The 24,617-nt window shown below is 43.0% G+C and overlaps 1 protein-coding gene across 5 annotated transcripts in view; it reads right to left on the bottom strand.

Annotated features, from left to right (window-relative positions):
- Positions 1-24,617, bottom strand: part of MYRIP (myosin VIIA and Rab interacting protein) — a 722,788-nt gene that overhangs the window by 51,065 nt on the left and 647,106 nt on the right. For 3 of the 5 annotated variants that reach the window (XM_073630373.1, XM_073630374.1, XM_073630375.1), the window contains exon 12: positions 19,602-19,664. The exons of the other annotated variants lie outside the window; for them this stretch is intronic. In XM_073630373.1, the coding sequence (XP_073486474.1) occupies positions 19,602-19,664 (63 nt within the window). The remainder of the gene's footprint in view (positions 1-19,601; positions 19,665-24,617) is intronic. 5 annotated transcript variants of the gene reach the window in all.

Genomic DNA, 24,617 nt, shown 5'->3' with positions numbered 1-24,617 from the left:
GCTGACAGAACCTCTGCCCCAGTGTGGCTTTTGTCCCCCAAGCACACCAGCTCAAGCCCCGCATGGCATCTTTTGGCCTGCATACTTGAGTAGCCCCTTGAATGCCTACGGAGCACCGCTGGTTCCGAGGACAAAGCACAGGAAGAGGCCATGGAGGAAGAAGAAGAGGAGGGGGTGGAGGAGAGAGGTGTGTCAGAATCATTAGTAGTGGCATTTTGGAGGCGTGGTGGCGGAACAACCTCCAACACTACTGCACCTTGTCCTGCATCCTTCCCAGCTGCCAGCAGAGTCACCCAATGCACCGTGAAACTTAGGTAACGTCCCTGTCCATGCCTGCTGGACCAGGAGTCAGCGGTAATATGCACCTTACCACTCACCGCCCTGTCCAGTGAGGCATGGACATTGCCTTCCACATGCCGGTAGAGAGCCGGAATCGCCTTCCGTGAGAAAAAGTGTTGTTTGGGTACCTGCCACTGAGGAACCGCACATTCCACAAACTCACGGAAGGGGGCAGAGTCTACTAACTGAAAAGGTAGCAGTTGAAGTGCTAGCAATTTTGCCAAGCTAGCATTCAACCGCTGGGCATGTGGATGGCTGGGAGCGAACTTCTTTCGGCGGTGCAGCAGCTGGGGTAGGGAAATTTGCCTGGTACAATCTGACATCGGTGTAAATAATGTAGCTGCCTGCGGTAGTGATAGGATCAGGAAAACACCACCAACCTTCTACAGATAGCTTTAGCTGAACACTGTGCAGAGGACGCACTACACTAACATTAAAATAATGTAGCTGCCTGCGGTAGTGATAGGATCAGGAAAACACCACCAACCTTCTACAGGTAGCTTTAGCTGAACACTGTGAAGAGGACGCACTACACTAACGTTAAAATAATGTAGCTGCCTGCGGTAGTGATAGGATCAGGAAAACACCACCAACCTTCTACAGGTAGCTTTAGCTGAACACTGTGCAGAGATCGCACTACACTAACGTGTAAATAATGTAGCTGCCTGCAGTAGTGATAGGATCAGGAAAACACCACCAACCTTCTACAGGTAGCTTTAGCTGAACACTGTGCAGAGGACGTACTACACTAACGTGTAAATAATGTAGCTGCCTGCGGTAGTGATAGGATCAGGAAAACACCACCAACCTTCTACAGATAGCTTTAGCTGAACACTGTGCAGAAGACGCACTACACTAACATTAAAATAATGTAGCTGCCTGCGGTAGTGATAGGATCAGGAAAACACCACCAACCTTCTAGAGGTAGCTTTAGCTGAAGACTGTGAAGAGGACGCACTACATTAACATTAAAATAATGTAGCTGCCTGCGGTAGTGATAGGATCAGGAAAACACCACCAACCTTCTACAGGTAGCTTTAGCTGAACACTGTGCAGAGGTCGCACTACACTAACGTGTAAATAATGTAGCTGCCTGCGGTAGTGATAGGATCAGGCGAACACCACCAACCTTCTACAGATAGCTTTAGCTGAACACTGTGCAGAGGAAGCACTACACTAATGTGTAAATAATGTAGCTGCCTGCGGTAGTGATAGGATCAGGAAAACACCACCAACCTTCTACAGGTAGCTTTAGCTGAAGACTGTGAAGAGGACGCACTACACTAACATTAAAATAATGTAGCTGCCTGCGGTAGTGATAGGATCAGGAAAACACCACCAACCTTCTACAGGTAGCTTTAGCTGAACACTGTGCAGAGGTCGCACTACACTAACGTGTAAATAATGTAGCTGCCTGCGGTAGTGATAGAATCAGGAAAACACCACCAACCTTCTACAGGTAGCTTTAGCTGAACACTGTGCAGAGGTCGCACTACACTAACGTGTAAATAATGTAGCTGCCTGCGGTAGTGATAGGATCAGGAAAACACCACCAACCTTCTACAGGTAGCTTTAGCTGAACACTGTGCAGAGGTCGCACTACACTAACGTGTAAATAATGTAGCTGCCTGCGGTAGTGATAGGATCAGGCGAACACCACCAACCTTCTACAGATAGCTTTAGCTGAACACTGTGCAGAGGAAGCACTACACTAATGTGTAAATAATGTAGCTGCCTGCGGTAGTGATAGGATCAGGAAAACACCACCAACCTTCTACAGGTAGCTTTAGCTGAACACTGTGCAGAGGTCGCACTACACTAACTTGTAGCTTTAGCTGAACACTGTTCAGAGGACGCACTACACTAACTTGTAGCTTTAGCTGAAAACTGTTCAGAGGACGCACTACACTAACTTGTAGCTTTAGCTGAACACTGTTCAGAGGACGCACTACACTAACTTGTAGCTTTAGCTGAACACTGTGAGGAGGACGCACTACACTAACTTGTAACTTTAGCTGAACACTGTGCACTACACTAACTTGTAGCTTTAGCTGAACACTGTTCAGAGGACGCACTACACTAACTTGTAGCTTTAGCTTAATACTGTGCAGAGGTCGCACTACACTAACTTGTAGCTTTAGTTGAACACCGTTCAAAGGACGCACTACACTAACTTGTAGCTTTAGCTGAACACTGTGAGGAGGACGCACTACACTAACTTGTAACTTTAGCTGAACACTGTGCACTACACTAACTTGTAGCTTTAGCTGAACACTGTGAGGAGGACGCACTGCACTAACTTGTAGCTTTAGCTGAACACTGTGCAGAGGTCGCACTAAACTAACTTGTAGCTTTAGCTGAACACTGTTCAGAGTACGCACTACACTAACTTGTAGCTTTAGCTGAACACTGTGCAGAGGTCACACTACACTAACTTGTAGCTTTAGCTGAACACTGTGAGGAGGACACACTACACTAACTTGTAGCTTTAGCTGAACACTGTGCACTACACTAACTTGTAGCTTTAGCTGAACACTGTTCAGAGGACTCACTACACTAACTTGTAGCTTTAGCTGAACACTGTTCAGAGGACGCAATACACTAACTTGTAGCTTTAGCTGAACACTGTTCAGAGGACGCACTACACTAACTTGTAGCTTTAGCTGAACACTGTTCAGAGGACGCACTACACTAACTTGTAGCTTTAGCTGAACACTGTGCACTACACTAACTTGTAGCTTTAGCTGAACACTGTTCAGAGGACTCACTACACTAACTTGTAGCTTTAGCTGAACACTGTTCAGAGGACGCACTACACTAACTTGTAGCTTTAGCTGAACACTGTTCAGAGGACGCACTACACTCACTTGTAGCTTTAGCTGAACACTGTTCAGAGGACGCACTACACTAACTTGTAGCTTTAGCTGAATACTATGCAGAGGTCGCACTACACTAACTTGTAGCTTTAGATGAACACTGTGCAGAGGTCACACTAAACTAACTTGTAGCTTTAGCTGAACACTGTGAGGAGGACGCACTACACTAACTGTAAATAGTCTAGCTGCCTGACTGTGGTACTGATAGGATCAGAACACCAGCAATTTTTTTCAGGTAGCTGTAAATACTGTAACAACACAAGCCTGCCTGTCAGTAGGAAGATAATAACAGAAACGGATCTAGCTAAACTGAATACAGTGTATATATATATATATATATATATATATATATATATATATATATATATATATATATACAACACCTGGGATGCATATATATACACAATACACTGTAAGTGCAGCTAACTGACTGACTGTCCTGCCTAATCTACTGTATCTAACTTAAATCAAATTGCACTGTCTCTCTGTCTCTGTCTCTCAACGCCGGAACACACTACACAGGGCCGCCGTGCAGGCGGCCTTATATAGTGTGGGGCATGTACTAAACCCCCTGAGCCATAATTGGCCAAAGCCACCCTGGCTTTGGCCAATTACAGCTCTCTCTACAGACGGCGCTGTGATTGGCGGGGGACAGCCGCAGTATTGGAACAATGCTGCTGCCATCTAGGTAATCATGAATGTTTATTATTTTATATTCCTTCTTCTTTTAACTTGCGTTGCATCAAGGCAGCCAAGAAATTGGGCTTCCAAGGCACCAAAACATCAAAAAAATCAGACATGCCACAAAATTGTTGACACATAGCAAAGTGATGCATTGCTTTAGTGCATTGGGGTGCCATCCAAAATGAACATCCAAAATGAATGGCACTGCAATGTGTCAACACATATAATGTTTGTTGCAGCCCATTGCAGTAACGTGCATGTTTCCGTAATGCATGGATGTAAATTGGCCCAAGCTTTAGGGAGTAGAATCGGCAGAGTCCCCTCCTACATCCAGGATTACCTGCCTGGCTAGCAATGGATGCTCCCGTCTCCATATTACAATACACTGACTGTCGCATCCACTGCCAGCCAGCCAGCCAGAATTGCCACAGGCCAGTTGGAACCTTGTAGTGGACCAGATGTGGCCTGTGTGCCACAGTTTAAAGACCCCTGCTCTAGAAGAACAGGACCAGATAATGGGGCAAAATTGAGTAAGAACTCCAGCAATGACAGTTCCCAGGGGCTGAAAAACTGTATCACTTTTGCCGCCTGCCATCTTCCATACTGTTGTTGACAGATTTCCACTAGTTGCCTTTCACTCCAGCCTTTCTGGCTGCCTTGACCCAGTCTCAGTTCTCTGAGGGTGAAAAGCAGTGTGATGGTGATGATGTGGGGTTTTCACATGAGACCAAGCAGAAATTTACTGCTGAACTTCTCAGCACAGTGGCCATTGCTTTCCATGTGCAAACTGTGTCTACAAGGAAACCTTCACTTAGTGACATTACGCTAAGAGTTTAAAAATGTCACATGCCTCTCATTTTGATGAACACTAATGCCCCGTACACACGGTCGGACTTTGTTCGGACATTCCGACAACAAAATCCTCGGATTTTTTCCGACGGATGTTGGCTCAAACTTGTTTTGCCTACACACGGTCGCACAAAGTTGTCGGAATTTCCGATCGACAACCACGCGGTCACGTACACCACGTACGACGAGACTAGAAAAGGCCGGTTCAGAACCAAGCGCGGCACCCTTTGGGCTCCTTTTGCTAATCTCGTGTTAGTAAAAGTTTGGTGAGAGACGATTCACGCTTTTTCAGACTCGTGGCTTTCAGATCGTTTTCTGCCGTTCAGTTTGTGCTTGTGGGTTTGTATTTGCTCTTCAGTGCGTGCAGTCAGTTCGTATCGGAGTTTTCTGTGCGATCTTGTCCACTCGTTGCTGTTTTTCAGGTCGCTCTTCACAGGCCTTGCTGTTCTTCAGTGCGTTCTGTTACTTCGTTCTGAGCAGCCGACCGTTTTCTAGCCATGTTTCGTATGCGTACTCCTCGTGGAGTTCGTGCTGTGCGAGGGCTTGGTGTTGGGGTCCTGACCTTGACACAAGTCCAGTCCATGAACAGGGTGGGGGGGAGTTCATGGACCAAGAATTGGTTGCTTCAGCGTGACCAGTTCTGTCATATGCCTTTGCTCCGTGAGGTCCGTGAGAATAATCCTGATGATTTCAGGAACTTTCTCCGGATGACGGACCCCGTATTTCACCGTTTGTTGGCTTCGCTGACCCCCTATATCAGCAGTCAGGATACCTGCATGAGGCAAGTCATCTCTCCGGAGCAGAGGTTGGTCGCTACCTTGCGGTATTTGGCCACAGGGAGAAGCCTGCAGGACCTCAAGTTCTCGACAGGCATCTCCCCCCAGGCTCTTCTTTGTGGACATTTACTGCTTGTGTTTGTTTTGAGCTGACCCTGACAGAAATGTGTGGAGTGCAGAAAATGTCGTGATTGTGTAACCTTATACAAAGCACTGTTGGCTGTTATTTACTAAATGCAAAGACACTTTTCACTACAAGTGCACTTGCAACTGCACTGAAACTGCACTTGTAGTGCAAAGTGGATTTCCCCTTAGGAAATTACCCCCATTTTCGCATAAAACAACAATTACATCACCCCAAAAGTGTTGTAGCGTTGAGACAATAATCCACACATTCTTGATGAACAATCTTTTTAATACCTGCACAATCACATGTGCATTTACCAAAGGTTTTTCTGACAAACCAACATGTTTGTTGTATAACAATTTTTGTGGTGTCATTATCCAAAATCAAAATGTGCATTTTATAGAAAACAGGCCTGTGTAAAACCCACAAGAAAGACACAAATCTTGATCTTACAAAGTTCACATTTGGTAGAACTGGAAGGCAATATCAGACATGAGTATTTAGGAACTGTGTTTGATATTGCGTTCAGATGGGGGGAAATCACCCCTGGAAAAGCCAAATTTGGAAGATGCACACAAATTTCCCAATGTCAACATGTGCTATCTGCCATCAGGGGGGATCAAGGGACGTGTTTTGGGGGAGAAAGCCCTTCCTCACTGCTACTTTATAATTGAGGAAGGGGTTGCACCCCCAAAACACGTCCATTGATCTCCCGTGATGGCAGATAGCACATGTTGACACACTGTGTGCATCCTCCAAATTTGGCTTTGTGCAAAATCACAAAAACATTTCGCACATTGTAGCAGACAAAAGAAGAAAGTGATTTTGAGGGGCTTTAAACTCGCCCCAAAACATCAATGATGTTTTTATATTTGGGAATAACATCATTGATGTTTTGCTTGATGATTTCCAATTGTAAATTACACCCCATGATCTCCCCGATCAGGATCTGGGCACTTTCTGATGTGAAAGGATCTTCATCCACAACCTCACGATCACCTAAAAAGAGAGGAAACACAAAATAAATTGTCTAAAAAAAATGCCGCCATCCATCTCTTATCTGAGCCTGTGGTTGCAGACACTCACCTGTTGTGGTGACTAGTTCCACCACGTCTTCATCCTCCTGCTCATCTTGTGTTGGGGGGATTTCCCCTTCTTCCAGGGGGGGGGGGCTCTGGTCTCCTCGGATGAGGGGTGTCCTCCGAGTCTTTTCTCCCCTATGTAAAACAAAAATGGTATAATTAGCACACAGATATTTGATGGCAGAACTCTAAAGATGAAACATTGCTTGGAAGTGGGGTACAATTGTCTATTTTAGCCGAGTTCCAAGATGTAGCTTTTTTAGTGTCCTTTGTCAACCTGCAATACTTTACCTGTTTGGTACAAGCTTCACAGATGGAGACCCCCCTATAGTATACACTGGAGCACCTGTGTGGCCCCCCTAATAAAAATGGTGTTCTGGGGTCCCACACTAGTGCTCCAGTGTCCAGATGTGAAAACAGCTGCTGAGTGTCCTCTCCTTACACACAATCTAGTTTGCATTTCATTCTAGTAACAAAGCCATCTACACAACCCAATTCTTTGAAGACAAGTATAGGGCCTCAAAATGGTGGCCAAATGCATATGGGCTAAACAATGGTATTTTATAGTCCGAAAAAAAAATGTGTGATCCGAACGAATAATGTGCCCATGAACATGAAAGTTGCCATTTTAAACTGTACAACAGTTCCTAAAAGCACATGGAGCAGCACGAACGTAATAAACACAAGAACAATAGGAACACAGCACAACTACTTACTTTTTTGCAGCACTCTCCGGATCTTTCTGTACTGCTCATGTTCTCGTAATTTCAGGTCCGACCACCGCTTCCTGAGCTGATCTTTCGATCGTCGTACCCCGAATTTCCGGTGCAGACTCCTGACCACTTTCGCCATGATCTTGGCCTTTCGGACATTGGGGTTGGGGTAAGGCCCATACTTTCCATCATAGTCGGCCTTCTTCAGGATGTCCACCATCTCCAACATCTCTCCAAAGGACATATTTGAGTCCTTTAATCTCCTTCTGGATCGGGACGTTTCAGGCTCCGGCCTTTCCTCCTCCTCCTCGTTGCTGTACTTAGCACGATCCTGCTGTCTATCCGCCATGTGCTCTTCCTCCACTGCGCCGAACGAAAAGGGGCGGGGAATAGAATAGAAAGAACGTCAGGGGCGGGGGGAGTTATACGCATGCGCAGTGTGTATAAATTGTAACGCGCGCGTCTTACGTACGATCTGTGAGCGGAGGAAGGAGCATCGGAGACGCCGATCATGCTAACGAAGGTAGGATCTAAACTTGGGCCTATACTGCTTCGAAATGGAAGCCTATATTGTAACAAGATTAGGGGAGTTTGGCCTGACATTAGGGTTTGTCTTGTGTTGTGTCTTGCAGAGAAAATGGATGGGTTCAACGACCACAATTTCCTGCCCCTGTTTATTGACAAGTACAGAGAGCTGCCCTGTCTGTGGCAAGTGAGACACCCCCACTATAATCACAAACAGAAGAGGCAGGCAGCGCTGGAGAAACTGCTGGAGTTGGTGAAGCCGGTGGTCCCCACAGCAACCATCCCCTATTTGAAAGCTAAAATTGGTGGCCTGAGGAGCACTTATCTTAGGGAGCGCAAGAAGGTCACAGATTCCCAGAGATCCGGAGCTGCAGCAGATGACGTTTATGTCCCCAGGCTGTGGTACTACCAGAGACTGCGATTTCTGTCAGACCACACTGAAGTCAGGGAATCCCTCTCTACTCTTCCTTCCACACTTCCTTCCATACCAGCTGAGGCTTCCGATGTCCAACCTGGGCCTTCCAGCCAGGAAGAAGTGGAGGAGCCCAGCTTGAGTCAGGTATAGCATTCTTCTACAGATTTCTGGTCAATAAATAAATGATGTTTACTAGATGTTATTATTGAACACTAATTGCTGCTTGAAAAAAGTGTTTTACATATCAATAGACAGTAGTGGGCACCCAAAATTGGGACAAGAATGCAAAATGCTGGGCTCAGAAGGATAGTCTGTTATATTTGTTAACATTGAATTTGCAGCAGTCAGGAGGTGAAAATTGTGTGTGATTGATGAAAACAATACTAAAACTATGTCCCTTTTTCATACACAGGAAGACCTCAGCCAGGAGGAGGCTGTGGAATGTGGCAGCCAGGAGGAGGCGGGGATTATTAGTGTCAGCCAGGAGGAGGCGGGGATTAGTGGCAGCCAGGAGGAGGCGGGGCTAAGTGTCAGCCAAGAGAAGCCAGGGACCAGTCGCAGCCTGACTGAGTCTCAGGTCCCTCCCCTCCGCCTGCCATATAAAAGGGCCAGGAAGGCCACTCCCAGTCCTGTGCAGGATTCAGCGTACAGGCTGATCCAGGAGGCTTCGGCGTCCCTCAGAGCCTTCCCCAGTCCTGAAGAGGCCTTTGCCTGCATGGCTGCCACCAAATTGCAGGGCATGCAGGAGGGCCAACGCAAGATTTCTGAGGACCTGATTTATAAAGTCCTACGTAAGGGGGAGAGTGGGGAACTGACACACAAGACGGATGTCATGGAGAGGGACGATCCTCCTCCTCCTCCTCCTCCTGCTGCCACAACTCCACCACCACAGCCAAAGCCTGTAAGGAAGCGTGGAAGGAAGACCAAAGAGTGATGGCCCTGGGTTCAGTCTGGTCTGACAAAAGCTGCAGTCTCTTGTATGACCACAGCCTGGGGACACAGATGTCATCTGCTGCTTTCCGGATCTCTGGGACTTCTGGACCAGACTGCACTCCCTTAGATAAGGACTCCTCAGGCCACCAATTTTGCTTTTAAATAATTGATGTCTGCCCCGGGGGTCCAAGGCTTCGCCCACTTCTGCAGTTTCTCCAGCGTTGCCTCCCTCTTTGTTTATAGTTGTGACCCCTTAATAAAATATTTTTCGGTAAATTCTACTCTCCTGTGTGTGTTTTCATCCAAAAAGGACAGTTTGTTGGTGACGATTCAGGTACATTTCTAAAGTACAATGTGAAATTAACAAGGGACAACAACACCAAACAATCTCCTCCTACAGATTAAATAGAACAACATATCAATGGTGTTGTGGGAACTTGTCACAAAAAACACACAAACATTTTCGGGAGTACAAATCAAAATCACCAAAAAAATAAAAAATAAAAAGAGAAACACAAAAAAAGATTCTACATTAAAGTAAAAAAACAAAAAAAAAAAATATGTTGTCAGATGTGAGAAATCAAAATATATTGAGGGAATCCCGATAAATAGTAACGAAAAAAGTTTGTGAGAAGTGTGTGTGAATATGAGCATCAAAACGACTTAATTCTTGTCACATTATAAAGAAGAAGAGAGTGCGCTGTATTAAACCATTTTGAACATTGCAGCGTGACGAAAGTGCTTTATCCATTACGAACGCTAAGTTTACCAGAACGAGCTGTCCCGTGTCGGAATTTCTTCTGAGCATGCGTGGCACTTTGTGCGTCGGAACAGGCCACACGCGGTCGGAATTGACGCGATCGGATTTTGTTGTCGGAAAATTTTATCTCCTGCTGTCCAACTTTGTGTGTCGGAAAATCCGATGGAAAATGTCCGATGGCGCCCACACACGGTCGGAATTTCCGACAACACGCTCCGATCGGACATTGTCCATCGGAAAATCCGACCGTGTGTACGGGGCATAACACTGATGGATATGGTCTGATACACTGTATCCCTGTTAAGACAAGCAACATTGCAGTACCACATCTCTAAAGTTGAGGTTGGAGTTGAGGCACGCAAGGATAAATTGCAGCAGGTCCTAAAAGACTCTTTAGTGCTTAAACAATCATCCACTATCTGCGTACAAAAGCTGATCTGGTGAACCACCTGAGGCACAATAATATATGCATGATAGGCCTTCCAGAATGTGTGGAAGGTTCTGATTCCACTATATTTGCAGAAAAATGGTTGCTGGAGGTAATCAGCAGGGATGATTTTCTCCCATGTTTACAGTGGAGCGTGCACATAGGGTGCCCTTCCAGGACCCTACCCCCAGGTGCCCTTTCCTCATACACCTATCAAATTAAAGCAAGAGACACAACCTTATGACTTGCCATGAGTCGAAGGAAATCTTGTTTAACAATGGTAAAATTTCCTTCTTCTCAGATTTTCCCAAGGATATCCAAAGAAAACCGCAAAAGTTCTAAGTCAAAACGTGGACTATGTTATGCTATACATTGCTTGAGAGACACTATCTCTTTTGACAACTGAAGCTTCAAATTGGCTAAATAACTTCAGTGGATTTTGTCTGATGAGGGTTCTATCTTATGTGTACTGTGGAGAGGTATGTGCCTCTGCTGTCTTCTTATCAACTGCAGCGTACTATTATGCACAGGCTACCATCTTTAGCTACAACCCCTGAGCCCTACTCATTAGGATATGGATACCTTACCTGCCTGGAGATCCTCACTGGATCTTGTAGCTTTCTGGATTTGTTTATGGCTATCATGCACACCATACCCCCCACACACACACACACACACACACACACAACTGTTTCTAGGTTGCTTGTTTTATCAAGAGTTCAAGTTTTGTTTTAATGCTAATTGATACTTGGCTCCAGAGGATGGACTTTGCCTTTCCCAATTAGCCTCTGATCTAGGTTCTTCAGTTACTACACAGAGGCAGAGATAGCCAGCGCGGAAGATATTCCAGAGGGTAGTATTGGGGGCATTAGTGGTAGGTTAACCAAATGCCCAAGATGACCAAAGCACAAAAATACAAGGTGAGTATAGTAGCAAGTCCTAGTTGCAATCTCGAAACACCCAATACGAGGACAATATGCGACCGGTCTAAACTATGTGGCATGTTCACCAATGCCAGGAGCATGGCGGACAAGATGGGTGAACTAGAGATACTGTTGTACGAGGAGGATTTGGATTTTGTGGGAATTTCAGAGACCTGGTTTAACAGTTCTCATGATTGGCTGGCAAACATTCAAGGGTATACCCTATACCTCAATGATAGAGAGGGTAAAAAAGGGGGAAGGGTATGCCTATATATCAAGAATAATGTACAAGTAAATGTGTGAGATGACATCACTGAGGGAGCTAAAGAGGAGGTGGAATCCTTATGGGTAGAGCTCCAAAGGGATGAAGCTAAGGGGAAAATAATACTGGGAGTATGCTATAGGCCCCCTAACCTGAGGGAGGAAGTGGAGACAGATCTCTTATCACAAATTGGATTAGCAGCAAGGATGGGAAGTGTTATCATAATAGGGGATTTTAATTATCCAGACATAGACTGGGCGGAGGGAACCGCGCATTCATTTAAGGCTCGCCAGTTCCTTAATGTCTTGCAGGACAATTTTATGGGTCAGATGGTAGACCCACCAACTAGAAATAAAACATGACTGGATCTACTGATTACCAATAATACAGACCTGATCATGGATGTGGAAATACGGGGCAATTTAGGTAACAGCGATCACAGGTCAATTAGTTTCAGTATAAATCACACAAATAGGAAACATAAAGGGAATACAAAGACACTGAATTTCAAAAGAGCCAACTTCCCTAAACTACAAACCTTGCTAAAAGGCATAAATTGGGATAAAATATTTGGAACAAAGAATACGGAGGAGAGATGGGTTTGCTTTAAGAGCATATTAAATAAGGGCATTAGCCAATGTATCCCATTGGGTAATAAATTTAAAAGAGCGAACAAAAGTCCTGGATGGCTTAACTCCAGTGTAAAAATGCATATAAAAGCAAAGGAGAAGGCCTTGAAAAAATACAAGGTTGAGGGATCATCCTCAGCATTCAGACTTTATAAAGAATGCAACAAGAAATGTAAGGGTGCAATTAGGACAGCTAAGATAGAACATGAAAGACACATAGCGGAGGAGAGCAAAAAAAATCCCAAGAAATTCTTTAAGTATGTAAACAGTAAAAAAGGGAGGACAGACCATATTGGCCCCATAAAGAATGAGGAAGGACATCTGGTTACAAAGGATGGGGAGATGGCGAAGGTATTGAATTTATTCTTCTCCTCAGTCTTCACGAGTGAAGGGGGGCTTCAGTAACCAAAACTGCAGTGTTTATCCTCATGACACAACAGAGGAAGCACCTCCATGGTTAACAAAGGACAGAATTAAAATTAGACTTGGGAAACTTAACATTAATAAGTCACCGGGACCAGATGGCTTGCATCTGAGGGTACTTAGGGAACTCAGTCAAGTGATTGCCAGACCGTTGTTCCTAATTTTTACAGATAGTCTACTGACTGGAATGGTACCAGCTGATTGGAGAAAAGCCAATATAGCACCAATATTTAAAAAAGGCCCAAAATACATCCCTAGGAATTACAGACCAGTTAGCCTAACATCAATAGTATGTAAACTCTTGGAGGGGATGATAAGGGACTATATACAAGATTTTAGTAATAAGAACGGTATCATTAGCAGTAATCAGCATGGATTCATGAAGAATCATTCTTGCCAAACCAAACTATTAACCTTCTATGAGGAGGTGAGTTGCCATCTAGATAAAGGAAGGCCCGTAGACGTGGTGTATCTGGATTTTGCAAAAGCATTTGACACAGTTCCCCATAAACGTTTACTGTACAAAATAAGGTCCGTTGGCATGGTCCATAGGGTGAGTACATGGATTGAAAACTGGCTACAAGGGCGAGTTCATTGGGTGGTGATAAATGGGGAGTACTCAGAATGGTCAGGGGTGGGTAGTGGGGTTCCCCAGGGTTCTGTGCTGGGACCAATCCTATTTAATTTGTTCGTAAACGATCTGGAGGATGGGATAAACAGTTCAATCTCTGTATTTGCAGACGATACTAAGCTAAGCAGGGCAATAACTTCTCCGCAGGATGTGGAAACCTTGCAAAAAGACCTGAACAAATCAATGGGGTGGGCGACTACATGGCAAATGAGGTTCAACGTAGAAAAATGTAAAATAATGCATTTGGATGGCAAAAATATGAATGCAATATATACACTGGGGGGAGAACCTCTGGGGGAATCTAGGATGGAAAAGGACCTGGGGGTCCTAGTAGATGATAGGCTCAGCAATGCATGCAATGCCAAGCTGCTGCTAACAAAGCAAACAGAATATTGGCATGCATTAAAAGGGGGATCAACTCCAGAGATAAAACGATAATTCTCCCACTCTACAAGGCTCTGGTCCGGCCGCACCTGGAGTATGCTGTCCAGTTCTGGGCACCAGTCCTCAGGAAGGATGTACTGGAAATGGAGCGAGTACAAAGAAGGGCAACAAAGCTAATAAAGGGTCTGGAGGATCTTAGTTATGAGGAAAGGTTGCAAGCACTGAACTTATTCTCTCTGGAGAAGAGACGCTTGAGAGGGGATATGATTTCAATTTACAAATACCGTACGGGTGACCCCACAATAGGGATAAAACTTTTTCGCAGAAGAGAGTTTAACAAGACTCGTGGCCACTCATTAAAATTAGAAGAAAAGAGGTTTAACCTTAAACTACGTAGAGGGTTCTTTACTGTAAGAGCGGCAAGGATGTGGAATTCCCTTCCACAGGCGGTGGTCTCAGCGGGGAGCATTGATAGCTTCAAGAAACTATTAGATAAGCACCTGAATGACCGCAACATACAGGGATATATAATGTAATACTGACACATAATCACACACATAGGTTGGACTTGATGGACTTGTGTCTTTTTTTAACCTCACCTACTATGTAACTAAGTAACTATGTAATTCTCTGTTTTGTTGGATTCTCCCCAATGTGTGTCCACAAATAAAATAAAATAAATCTCACAGGCCCACCAAAATTGCCACTTAGAAACCTTGGGGGAGATTTACTAAAACTGGAGCACTCAGAGGGGTAGTATATGTATTAGCACATTTAGATAACATATTAAAGCTAAACTCTAGCTCACACTTTATAATCAGTTACAGCAAACATTTTTTTCTTTTGGAATAAAGGTTTTGCATGAATAAGACCCCTTTCACACTGAAGGCGCTTTTAGTCATTTTAGCACTAAAAATAGCACCTGTAAAGTGCCTGAAAAGGTGCTCTCAAGCCTCCCCAGTGTGAAAGCCCGAGTGCTTTCACACTGGGGCGGTGCACTTGCATGATGGCAAAAAAAGTCCTGCAAGCAGCATCTTTGGGGCGGTTGGGGAGCGCTGTATACAACGCTCCTAAACCGCCCCTGCCCATTGAAATGAATGGGCAGCGCTGCCGCAGCGCCGCAACATGGGCGCTTTTAACCCTTTGTTCAGCCACTACCGGGGGTTAAAAGCACCCTGCTAACGGGCGAAAAGCGGTAAAGTGCAGCTAAAACTAGTGGCAGTTTACCGCTTACGCGGCGCGGCCCCAGTGTGAAAGGGGTCTTCATTAAAGCTGATCATTTTCATCATTCCTGCCAGTGTTGAGTGGTTTCTCTCATCCATGTAAACTGATACATTCTGCTGGAGAGCTTGAAACACAGCAGACTTGCTGGCTGGATCAGTACATGAAAATAGAAGAAATGGCGCCTAAAAAAGAAAACAAATACAGCCATCACATCTAAGACTTGTTAAGCTGCAACATTATAAATATTTGTTTTGAGTTTAATAATACTTTATCTGATACATTTTTGGAGTATTTTTTTCCATGAACTCTGCACCACCTTTTCCTGTGGAATGGGGTGCTATGAAAACTGCACTTAGACATTTTGTATCTTTAATTACAGCCATCAAAGGGAACTCTGCCCAAGAAGAAGGCAATTCAGCAGCACAGGTTAGCGGTAGCCATATACCATTTAAATCCCTATAGTGCAACCCTAGTTCCTTTACTTAGAGCACTGCATTCTTTTTCAGTATTGACAAGATAACTGGCGTATTGCTGGCCTTCCTAGCTAAGAACTCAACCAATTCCTATCTTTGCTCTTACCACCCCAACAGGAGATACAGCATCAAACCTGGTCAACGAGGTACATGAACTTTCCAGGCATTATGCAGCCTTATGTCGCGTACACACGAGCGGACTTTTCAGCATCAAACGTCCGACAGTCCGTCGGAAAGATTTAAAACATGTTTTATTTCTAGGTCCGTCGGACTTTTGGGAAAAAAAAGTCTGTTGGAGCCCACACACGATCGAATTGTCCGACGGAGTCCAGTCCGCCGGACCAAGTCTGCCGGAAAGTCCGCTCGTGTGTACACGGCATTAGTGGCAGTGTAATTGTCAGTTAGGGTTAATGCAAGTGTCAGTTGGTGTCATTGTTAGTGTCAGTGGTCATGTCAGTTAGTGGCAGTGCAAATGGCAGTTAGTGTCAGTTAGGAGCAGTGTTAGTGTCAGTATGTTTTAGGTAAGAAAAAAAAAAGTTTTTATATTTAGTGTCAGTGTTAGCGTCAGTGTCAGCATGTTTAGGACAAAAAAAAAAAAAATCGTACTATTGTTTCTTGGCCCTACTACAAGTACACTACTAGAACAAATCACACACACATATGTGGTATCACCACGATTGTCAGGAGTAAAATAATTTATTTTGTGAGGTTTTTTTGATGGTGTGTCATGGCAATGGAATAAAAGTACACAGTTATGTAAAAAAAATTTTTTTTTTTGATATTTTGGCCCAATTTTCCTTTGACATTAAAAAAAAATCAGGAAATATCCTTTAACATTTTCCACCAAATGAAAGCCTAATGCCCCGTACACACGGTCAGATTTTCCGATGGTAAATGTCCGATCGGAGCGTGTTGTCGGAAATTCCGACCGTGTGTGGGCTCCATCGGACATTTTCCATCGGATTTTCCGACACACAAAGTTAGAGAGCAGGAGATAAAATTTTCCGACAACAAAATCCGTTGTCGGAAATTCCTATCGTGTGTACACAAATCCAACGGACAAAGTGCCACGCATGCTCAGAATAAATAAAGAGATGAAAGCTATTGGCCACTGCCCCGTTTATAGTCCCGACGTACGTGTTTTACGTCACCGCGTATAGAACGATCGGATTTTCCGACAACTTTGTGTGACCGTGTGTATGCAAGACAAGTTTGAGCCAACATCCGTCGGAAAAAATCCTAGGATTTTGTTGTCGGAATGTCCGAACAAAGTCCGACCGTGTGTACGGGGCATAAGTTGTTCTGAAAAAAAAACAAGGTATAATACACCTGGATACATTAAGAAGTTGCGATGATGTGTACAGTTTTAATAACACACGTGAAAGGTGCAAAATTTGGCTTGGGCATTAAGGTTTGTTTTGACGCTGGTCATGAAGGGGCTAAGTCATCTAAAATGTTATAATTAGTCTAATATCGTCAACAATCTATTTTATAAAACCATATAACTTTGCTGTGTTTTTCAACACAATTTCATTGCATACCTATTAAAGCGGAGTTCCGCCAAAATTTTTCTTTTTTAAAGTTAGCAGCTACAAATACTACAGCTGCTGACTTTTAAAATATGGACACTTACCTGTCCAGGGCACCCGCGATGTCCTCACCCGAAGCCGATCTGTCCCTCGGCTCTCGGGTGGAAGCGCGGCCATCTTCGGTAAGGGAATCAGGAAGTGAAGCCTTGTGTCTTCACAGCCTGGTTCCCTACTGCGCATGCGCAAGTCGCGCTGCGCGTCCTCACTGATCCCTGCTGTCTTCTAGGACCTGTGTGTCTCCCGGAAGACAGTGGGGGGGACGGAGGAGGAACCGGACATGGTGTAGATCACCGCGGAGCCTGCGATGATCTATGCCTGGAAGTGGGAGCAAATACCTGGATTATACAGGTATATGCTCCCCCTGAAAGGTGCCAAATGTGACGCCGGAGGGCGGGGAGGAATCCGAAAAGCGTAAGTTCCATTTTTGGGTGGAACTCCGCTTTAAATTCACATCATATGCCCCCAAAGATGTCTATTCGGTGTCTGTCACTAAGGGTATTATAGCCACAGATCCACATTATGGATTTATTGTCCTCTGATATTTGACAGACATACTTTTGTTTCTGGGCATTTTTAGATAATTTAACCAGAATATTTCATTTACAATATACACATTCTATATCTTCTAAAGCAGGGGTCTCAAACTGGCAGCCCTCCAGCTGTTGTGAAACTACAAGTCCCATGAGACATTACAAGGCTGACTGTTACAAGCATGACTCCCACAGGCAGAGGCATGATGGAACTTGTAGTTTCGCAAAAGCTTGGAGGGCTGCCAGTTCAAATTGGCGGCAATTGCTGGCAATGGCACCGCCCTAATCACTTGCGGCACCGCACTGATTCAAAAAGTAGTTTCTGTACTACTTTTTGTGATTTCTGGGTGCGATTTTCATTGACATCTGAACAGAAACCTGCACAGATGTCTGTGAAATCGCAGCCAAAACCGGGACTGACTTGCGGGAGTGAAATCGTGCGAGTTCAGCTGAACTTGCATGGCTTCATTCCCGCAGCTCAGTGTGAACCAGGGCTTAAATATGGTTTGTCACCTATGGTCCACATGTTGATTACCAGGAACTACATACTTGTTTAAATATGCTGTACAGCCATTATGACATTGAAATGCTTTGAGTTGGAGAAAAGTAGCCTCAATGATGATAATCCAATTCAATAACTGAAACAGTGTCACTATCGTTATCCTATTTAGCTTTTGAATAATAATCATAATACACATAACCCAGATTCAGTTTAGTATTGGAAGCAATCATGCATCTACAATCACATTACCTCCCAAAATGACAAAACATTATGCATGCAAGATAATATATAATATAGTACAAATGCAATACTATTATAGAAGGTAAAGTGGTAAACTTTTTTCAAACATCATGCATTAAAAGTGGTTGTAAACCCCATTCATGAAATCTGACCTGCGCACATATATCTGTAGTGTTTATTTATCTCTCTCCAAAGCTCTGAATGCCGTGTCTTTCTGCTGCTCCATTCTACTTTTATCAGCAGAGTCACTTCTGACAAGTCCTCTGACACAGAAGATAACAGCAGTGGAAATGTGTGTTGGGGAGGGTGCTTAGAGGGAGATAAGCATTGAGCTTGTCTATTCACAGTACAGCTATGCATGTTCCTTCATCCTCTGCCTATGTGGAAGGGGGGGGGTCTGTTCCTTTCCTCCAATCAGCTCTCACACAGTGTATGCCCAGACTCCCCTCCCACTGCTGAATGAGAGAACAAGACTTCTAACACGATCTGCACTTTCTAAAGAATGTAGAAAGGGAAAGACAGCAGATATACATATACAACTTATGTAGTGAGATTTTTGTTTAATCTCTGTGTATCATCTGAGGCCAGTCACTTTATTGAGTATAGGAAAGGGGTTTTCAACCACCTTAATGCCCCTTTGAGTATAATGGTAAATGTTAATGCCAGATCAATATTTGATATATAACCACTTTACTAATGATGTTAGGTGAAACATAATGAAGATTGGTGTTCCAAGTGGCTGACATACTAAAGGAGTAGAGCATGTTCACTTTTCAAAGTGAAAATTTATTTTACAAAGAATAATCAATCGTGTGCAAGGAAATTAAAAAAAAAAAAGGATTTTTGCTTCCACACAATTTGGATGATAGTCAGCATGTCTTCTTTTATTGACTAAGATAACTGAAAATTCCCTTGCAAAGTGCACATGGTTTACTTCTTTAGTAAATCAGCCACATTGAGTCTAAACAAGAACATTTATAAGTAATCCAAACGTTTGCATTTATTAACTTTACACTGAATGTTCATTGGATTAGAGTGTGATACATGCTCAAAACTATGAGGAAGTGCTATACAATTAGTGCTGGACATGCATTAAGAAATATCTTGTTACAGCTTGGGTTTGTCTATGGGCAAAAAAAGCAGACTTGCCGTAAACTGGCTGTAGAATATATAGATGTGTAACCGTCTGTATCCTAAAGGTTACATCTCAGCCTGCTTTTATTAACATTGGTGGAAATCAGGTATGTGGAAGAGAATGGACTGTGAAATACAGAAATATTCTCACCTGTTGCAGTACTGAGGACAAAAATTGGAGTTTTAAGTGAAGCTCTAAAGCCTGTCGCTTTTCCTAATTTTGTTTTCAGAAAGCAATTAAACAAAGAGAAAGTTACAGTACAGTTAAATTCAGATTTGTATATGTGAGAACTACATTACAAAAGGAAACAATGTGGATGCACTTCAAGCAAATTATACTATGATAAATTTCGCATTAAAGTAAATCTATTACGTTGTCCAATCAGGATGAAGTGAAAGACTCTCTTGAAAGCTCACTTTCCATTCATTGATACACACGTTTGCTATGCTCCAGAGTTACCTGTCCCTCTCCTACCATGCTCCAGGTTAACCATTCCCCTCCCACCATGCTCCAGGGTTACCCGTTCCCCTCCCACCATGCTCCAGGGTTACCCCTTCCCCTCCCACCATGCTCCAGAGTTACATGTTCATGTCCCACCACGCTCCAGGGTTACATGTTCCCCTCCTACTATGCTCCAGGGTTAGATGTTCCCCTCCCATCGTGCTCCATGGTTACATGTTACACTCCCACCCTGCTCCAGGGTTACATGTTCATGTCCCTCCATGCTCCAGAGTTACTTGTTCTCCTCCCAAGCACAACAGTGTTCAGGCCTGGCAACTGGGCCTTTAGGTCTGAGCACTAGATCCTGAGATGAAGGGGAGAAGGTCACATTCTGCCTAATACCCAGAAGGGCCAGGTATTTCCAAGGGTTCTGACAGACTAATGGATCAGCTGGGGAGCAAGGCAAAGGTAGGCATTACTGGGTGAGTGGGTGGGCCTTTTATCCTGTCACTTTGACCTGAATGGACCAAGTAACAAATTCACTTTAAACTGGTTGAACCCAAAACATGACACATTTGGTTACATTTCTCCAAATCAAAGATGAAGAAAGCGTAATGGACTTTTGGTAGGCAAATACATGACTGATTTATCAAAACTGCAACAAATCCAAAGCTGTGGCCCATGGCAATTTTGATTTATATACAAGTATATTTAAAATAATCATTTATTGGCTGATTATTAGCACAATTATGCATTTGCTGGTGTCCCCACTATTCATATTTTTATACAGTATCTATATAGCACCAACAGTTGCACAGCAGTTTACAAAATAAACATTTACAATACAATTCAAGACAAGATAGTTGGGAGGGCCCTGCTCATGAGAACTTGCATTAATTGAACTCTGTATGGGGCGGGGACAACTCCCACAAAGCAACAGATGTCAAGTCATTTTTTACAGATGTGATGTTGATGTCATCATGCAATACCTATATCATCTAAAAGTTCATCTTGTCTGTAATATATTGCTTACCAGAATGTGAAATGTTTTGTTATGGCCACATCATGGCAAAATTAGCTTTCTTTCCGAAATACAATCTACAGCCTTACATCAGCAGTACAATTACTGATTTGTTTAAATCGGAAAAACGATGAAAAGAGCAAAACATTTTTTATTATTCCTTTACATTATCTGTTACAATATTAGTGCAACTTAAAGTAGAATCATTATTTTTTTTTTTTTTAATTTAGCTGTTAAGCTAAATAACTTAAGGCAACCTGCATCATTTTTCATTGAATTTGTCTTTGCAGTTAAATCACTGCAGTGTTGTCACCCTGCTCAGTTCAGCCTTCCCTACTCTACCAGTAATTTGAAGGAAAGATACTCAGGAAAGAAGAATGTCTCCTAATGAGACTACTCTTTCCTTTCTTTCAAGGTACGTCAACAATGAGGAACAGTAAATATTCAGCATCGTTGCACACCAGACATTGTTACACTGATTGGGACACAAGCTACAAAAGTAGCCCAAACTAGACATCAAAATTTTTGATGCATGCTCTATTTACAGCCACACACTGCTTTACAGAACTTGTGATCATTAGGGGTTTTACATCAGACAGCTATGGGAATTTCACTCTGTTATGACTGTCCCTTTTTATTCTCACACATTTAAATGAATAAAGAATCTGTTAATTCCCCTGAACATTTACATTTGTAACCTTTCACCTTGTTCATAATCTGTCTTATTCTGTTCATGTTTGAACAACATTTTCAGCTAGCCCTACAAAATTATTCAGCAGTTGTAGCTAGCTTTTGACTTTTGGGGAGGACTTCATGACATGTTGGCAGAGAAGATCAGTTCACCAGTGACGAATCAGTGATCTGAGGACAAGCCAATAGAGTTGGGCGAACGGTTCGGGCCGAGCTAAGGCTCAGTCTGAACATCGCCTGCTCGCCCGTTCCCCCTGAATTAACAGGGTAGTCAGTGGGATGTTCGCCTGCCAAGCAGCCCGCAATATACTGCGCAGTACATTCTAGGGCCCTAATTGGATGAAGACTTGCACCTGACTGCTTTTTTTGGTTGCTGCATATTTTTTTTTTTTTTCCTGCCAGCCGCCTTTTTTTTTAATTGTCAGCCGCAGTTTTTCTAAATGCAACGCTGGTGTTCCCTCTTTTTATTTATTTTTTTATAATTTTTACATTTCTGTCAGCATCAGTCCTCAATTTATAATGCACCAAACACCACTTTTCATTCAATAAAGTGCATCCAATCACACATTTCCAAGTTTCTATTAAATTTGGGTAATAAGCCCCCCTCCATCAGGTCTGGGAGGCCAAAAAGGAGAGGCAGACATTCTCATGCCACTATGAGGAGGCCAACAGCGCCCATGTCCAAAGGCAAATGTGGACATGGTCCGTCCTCAGGCAGGGCACATTTGTCTCTGTTTAGTGATGTTGTCCATGCTATCCAGCCACAGCATGCAGAGGAGGTGGTATGGACTGGCTTATTAAACCATCCTCATCCTTCTCATCCTCTATGACCCATGACAATCTTTTTAAATGTTTTTTTTTCATTGGTACATGTCCCCCAGGGCAGTACCAGGCCCCCATACCCTTTTTATGGCTAATAACTTGCATATAAGCCTTCAAAATGGAGACTTTTGATTTTTCAAGTTCGGGTCCCATAGATTTTAATGGCGTTCACGATTGGGGTCCGAACTTTTGCGATGTTCAAGAGTTCTAACGCAAACCGAAGGTGTTCGGCCCATCTCTACAAGCCAATAGCTCACTAGTGTCATTGTGAAAAGCCTTATGCCTGATAATGGCTAGCCTAAAGTATTGTAGTTTAAACAAGATATTATAACAAATAGGCCTAGGAGGACATGTTGTAGACAACTGCCATGTTTTACATTGTTACTGCAACCCTAATTACTGACAATTTCAAAGTTAATCTATCATAAACATTAACAATTTCAACTACGTACAGCCATGTTAAAAAGTAAGTACACCTCGTGATAATTGTTGACTTTTTCAACATATTTGAAACATCTTCATACATACAGTGCGTACAGGTTAAGGTGATACTTCTGAATAAAAACAGAAACAATGTGGCTTTTTAATCATTCACTCAACAAAATTATATCAATAAATGTAATGCTGTACTGTGAGAAAAGAAAGTACACCTTGGCCTAAGATGCTGATATTGTTCACTATTAGAAATGACTTGTAGGTGTTTTGCTTGACTCCCCACCAGTTTCCATTCCTTGGTAAATTCGCTAGTGTGCATTGGATCATTATCGTGTTGAAAGGTCCATTTCCAGTTCAACTTTTAGACAGATGGCCTCACATTCACCGCAAGCACGCTTTGATATGATGCAGAATTAATAGCTGACTCAATTATGCAAGTTGTCTTAGCCCTCAAGCAGTAAAGCAACCCCAAGCCATAACATTTGAATCACTATCTTTAACAGTTGGTTTGAGGTTCTTGACTTGAAATACTCTCTTTGATTTGCACCAAACAAGTCTACTGTTATCATGCATAAACATTTGTATCTTTGATGAATCAGTTCACAGCACAACTTTTCAGAAGGCCTGGTCTTTTCCTATAAGTTGAATGGCAAAGTCTAGTCTTGCTTTAATATCCTTTTGGTTAAATACTTTTTCTTGACACTTATTTCAGTTAAATGGGCGCAATTTCTGATTAAAACAAACTGTTAGGAGAGTTACCTGAAGATTCTGCAACACAATTTTGAGTCTCTTGTTGACTTTTTAGTATCAAATAGTTAGCTCTTGGGTTAAATTTGCTGTGTCAGCTGTCCTGCATAAATCAGCAGCTGTTTGAAATCTATGCCACATCTAGATTATTTCCCCTTCACTGAAATGATTGATTTCAAATAACTTGGTGCTCCTTTTAAATCATTTGCCATACTCATAGGCACCTTTTACACATACCAATAGCAGCCCTTGATACCAGACCCTAGATATCTGAGGTTAAAATAGGACAGGCTGCCAAGGAGGTTTTAATCATTGGCACCTAATCTGCAAGGGTGGATTCTAGTTTAATGGATTTGAAGTGGTGGTGTAATTTAGATTATGAAAATGAATACACTGGGGTTGATTTACTAAAATTGGAGAGTGCAAAATTTAGTGCATCTCTGCCTAGAAACCAATCAGCTTCCAGCTTTTTTTGTCACAGCTTAATTCAACAAGCCGAAGTTAGGAGCTGATCAAGTACCATGTACAGCTGCACCAGATTTTGCACTCTCCAGTTTTAGTAAATCAAACCAACTATGTCAATTTTATGTTTCATTTGTTCAAATATGTCACATTTATTTGTAGACACTGTTTGAATGAAGATCTAATGTTTGCCTGTTCGAATATGTTGAAAAGTCAACAATTTTCATGTCCTTTTTCACAAGACTGAATATGGTAAAAGTTCAGAGCAAACCACATCAAAACAACCTGTAGATTCAAACTTACGGACAGCTGAAGTTATATGTAAAACTCAAAATTTCCTTTAAATGTCAAGCTTGGAATTGCCCACCTTCCAAGATTAACTGTTGGAGTATACAGGAAAAGTTAAGAGTAGCATACATCATGTGTGGATCTCCTAACATTTTGATGTATTGTTTACACAAGGATTAGCCATCTCCCATAGAATCAAATTACTGTCAAATGGCGAGACCAGGCATAGACTCAGCCAGCCTCCCTCTGATTCCCAATAA

Source organism: Aquarana catesbeiana, linkage group LG05, assembly GCF_042186555.1.
Source record: "Aquarana catesbeiana isolate 2022-GZ linkage group LG05, ASM4218655v1, whole genome shotgun sequence".
In the NCBI taxonomy this organism is placed as follows: Eukaryota; Metazoa; Chordata; class Amphibia; order Anura; family Ranidae; genus Aquarana; species Aquarana catesbeiana.
This window is presented reverse-complemented; position numbering and strand designations above follow the sequence as displayed.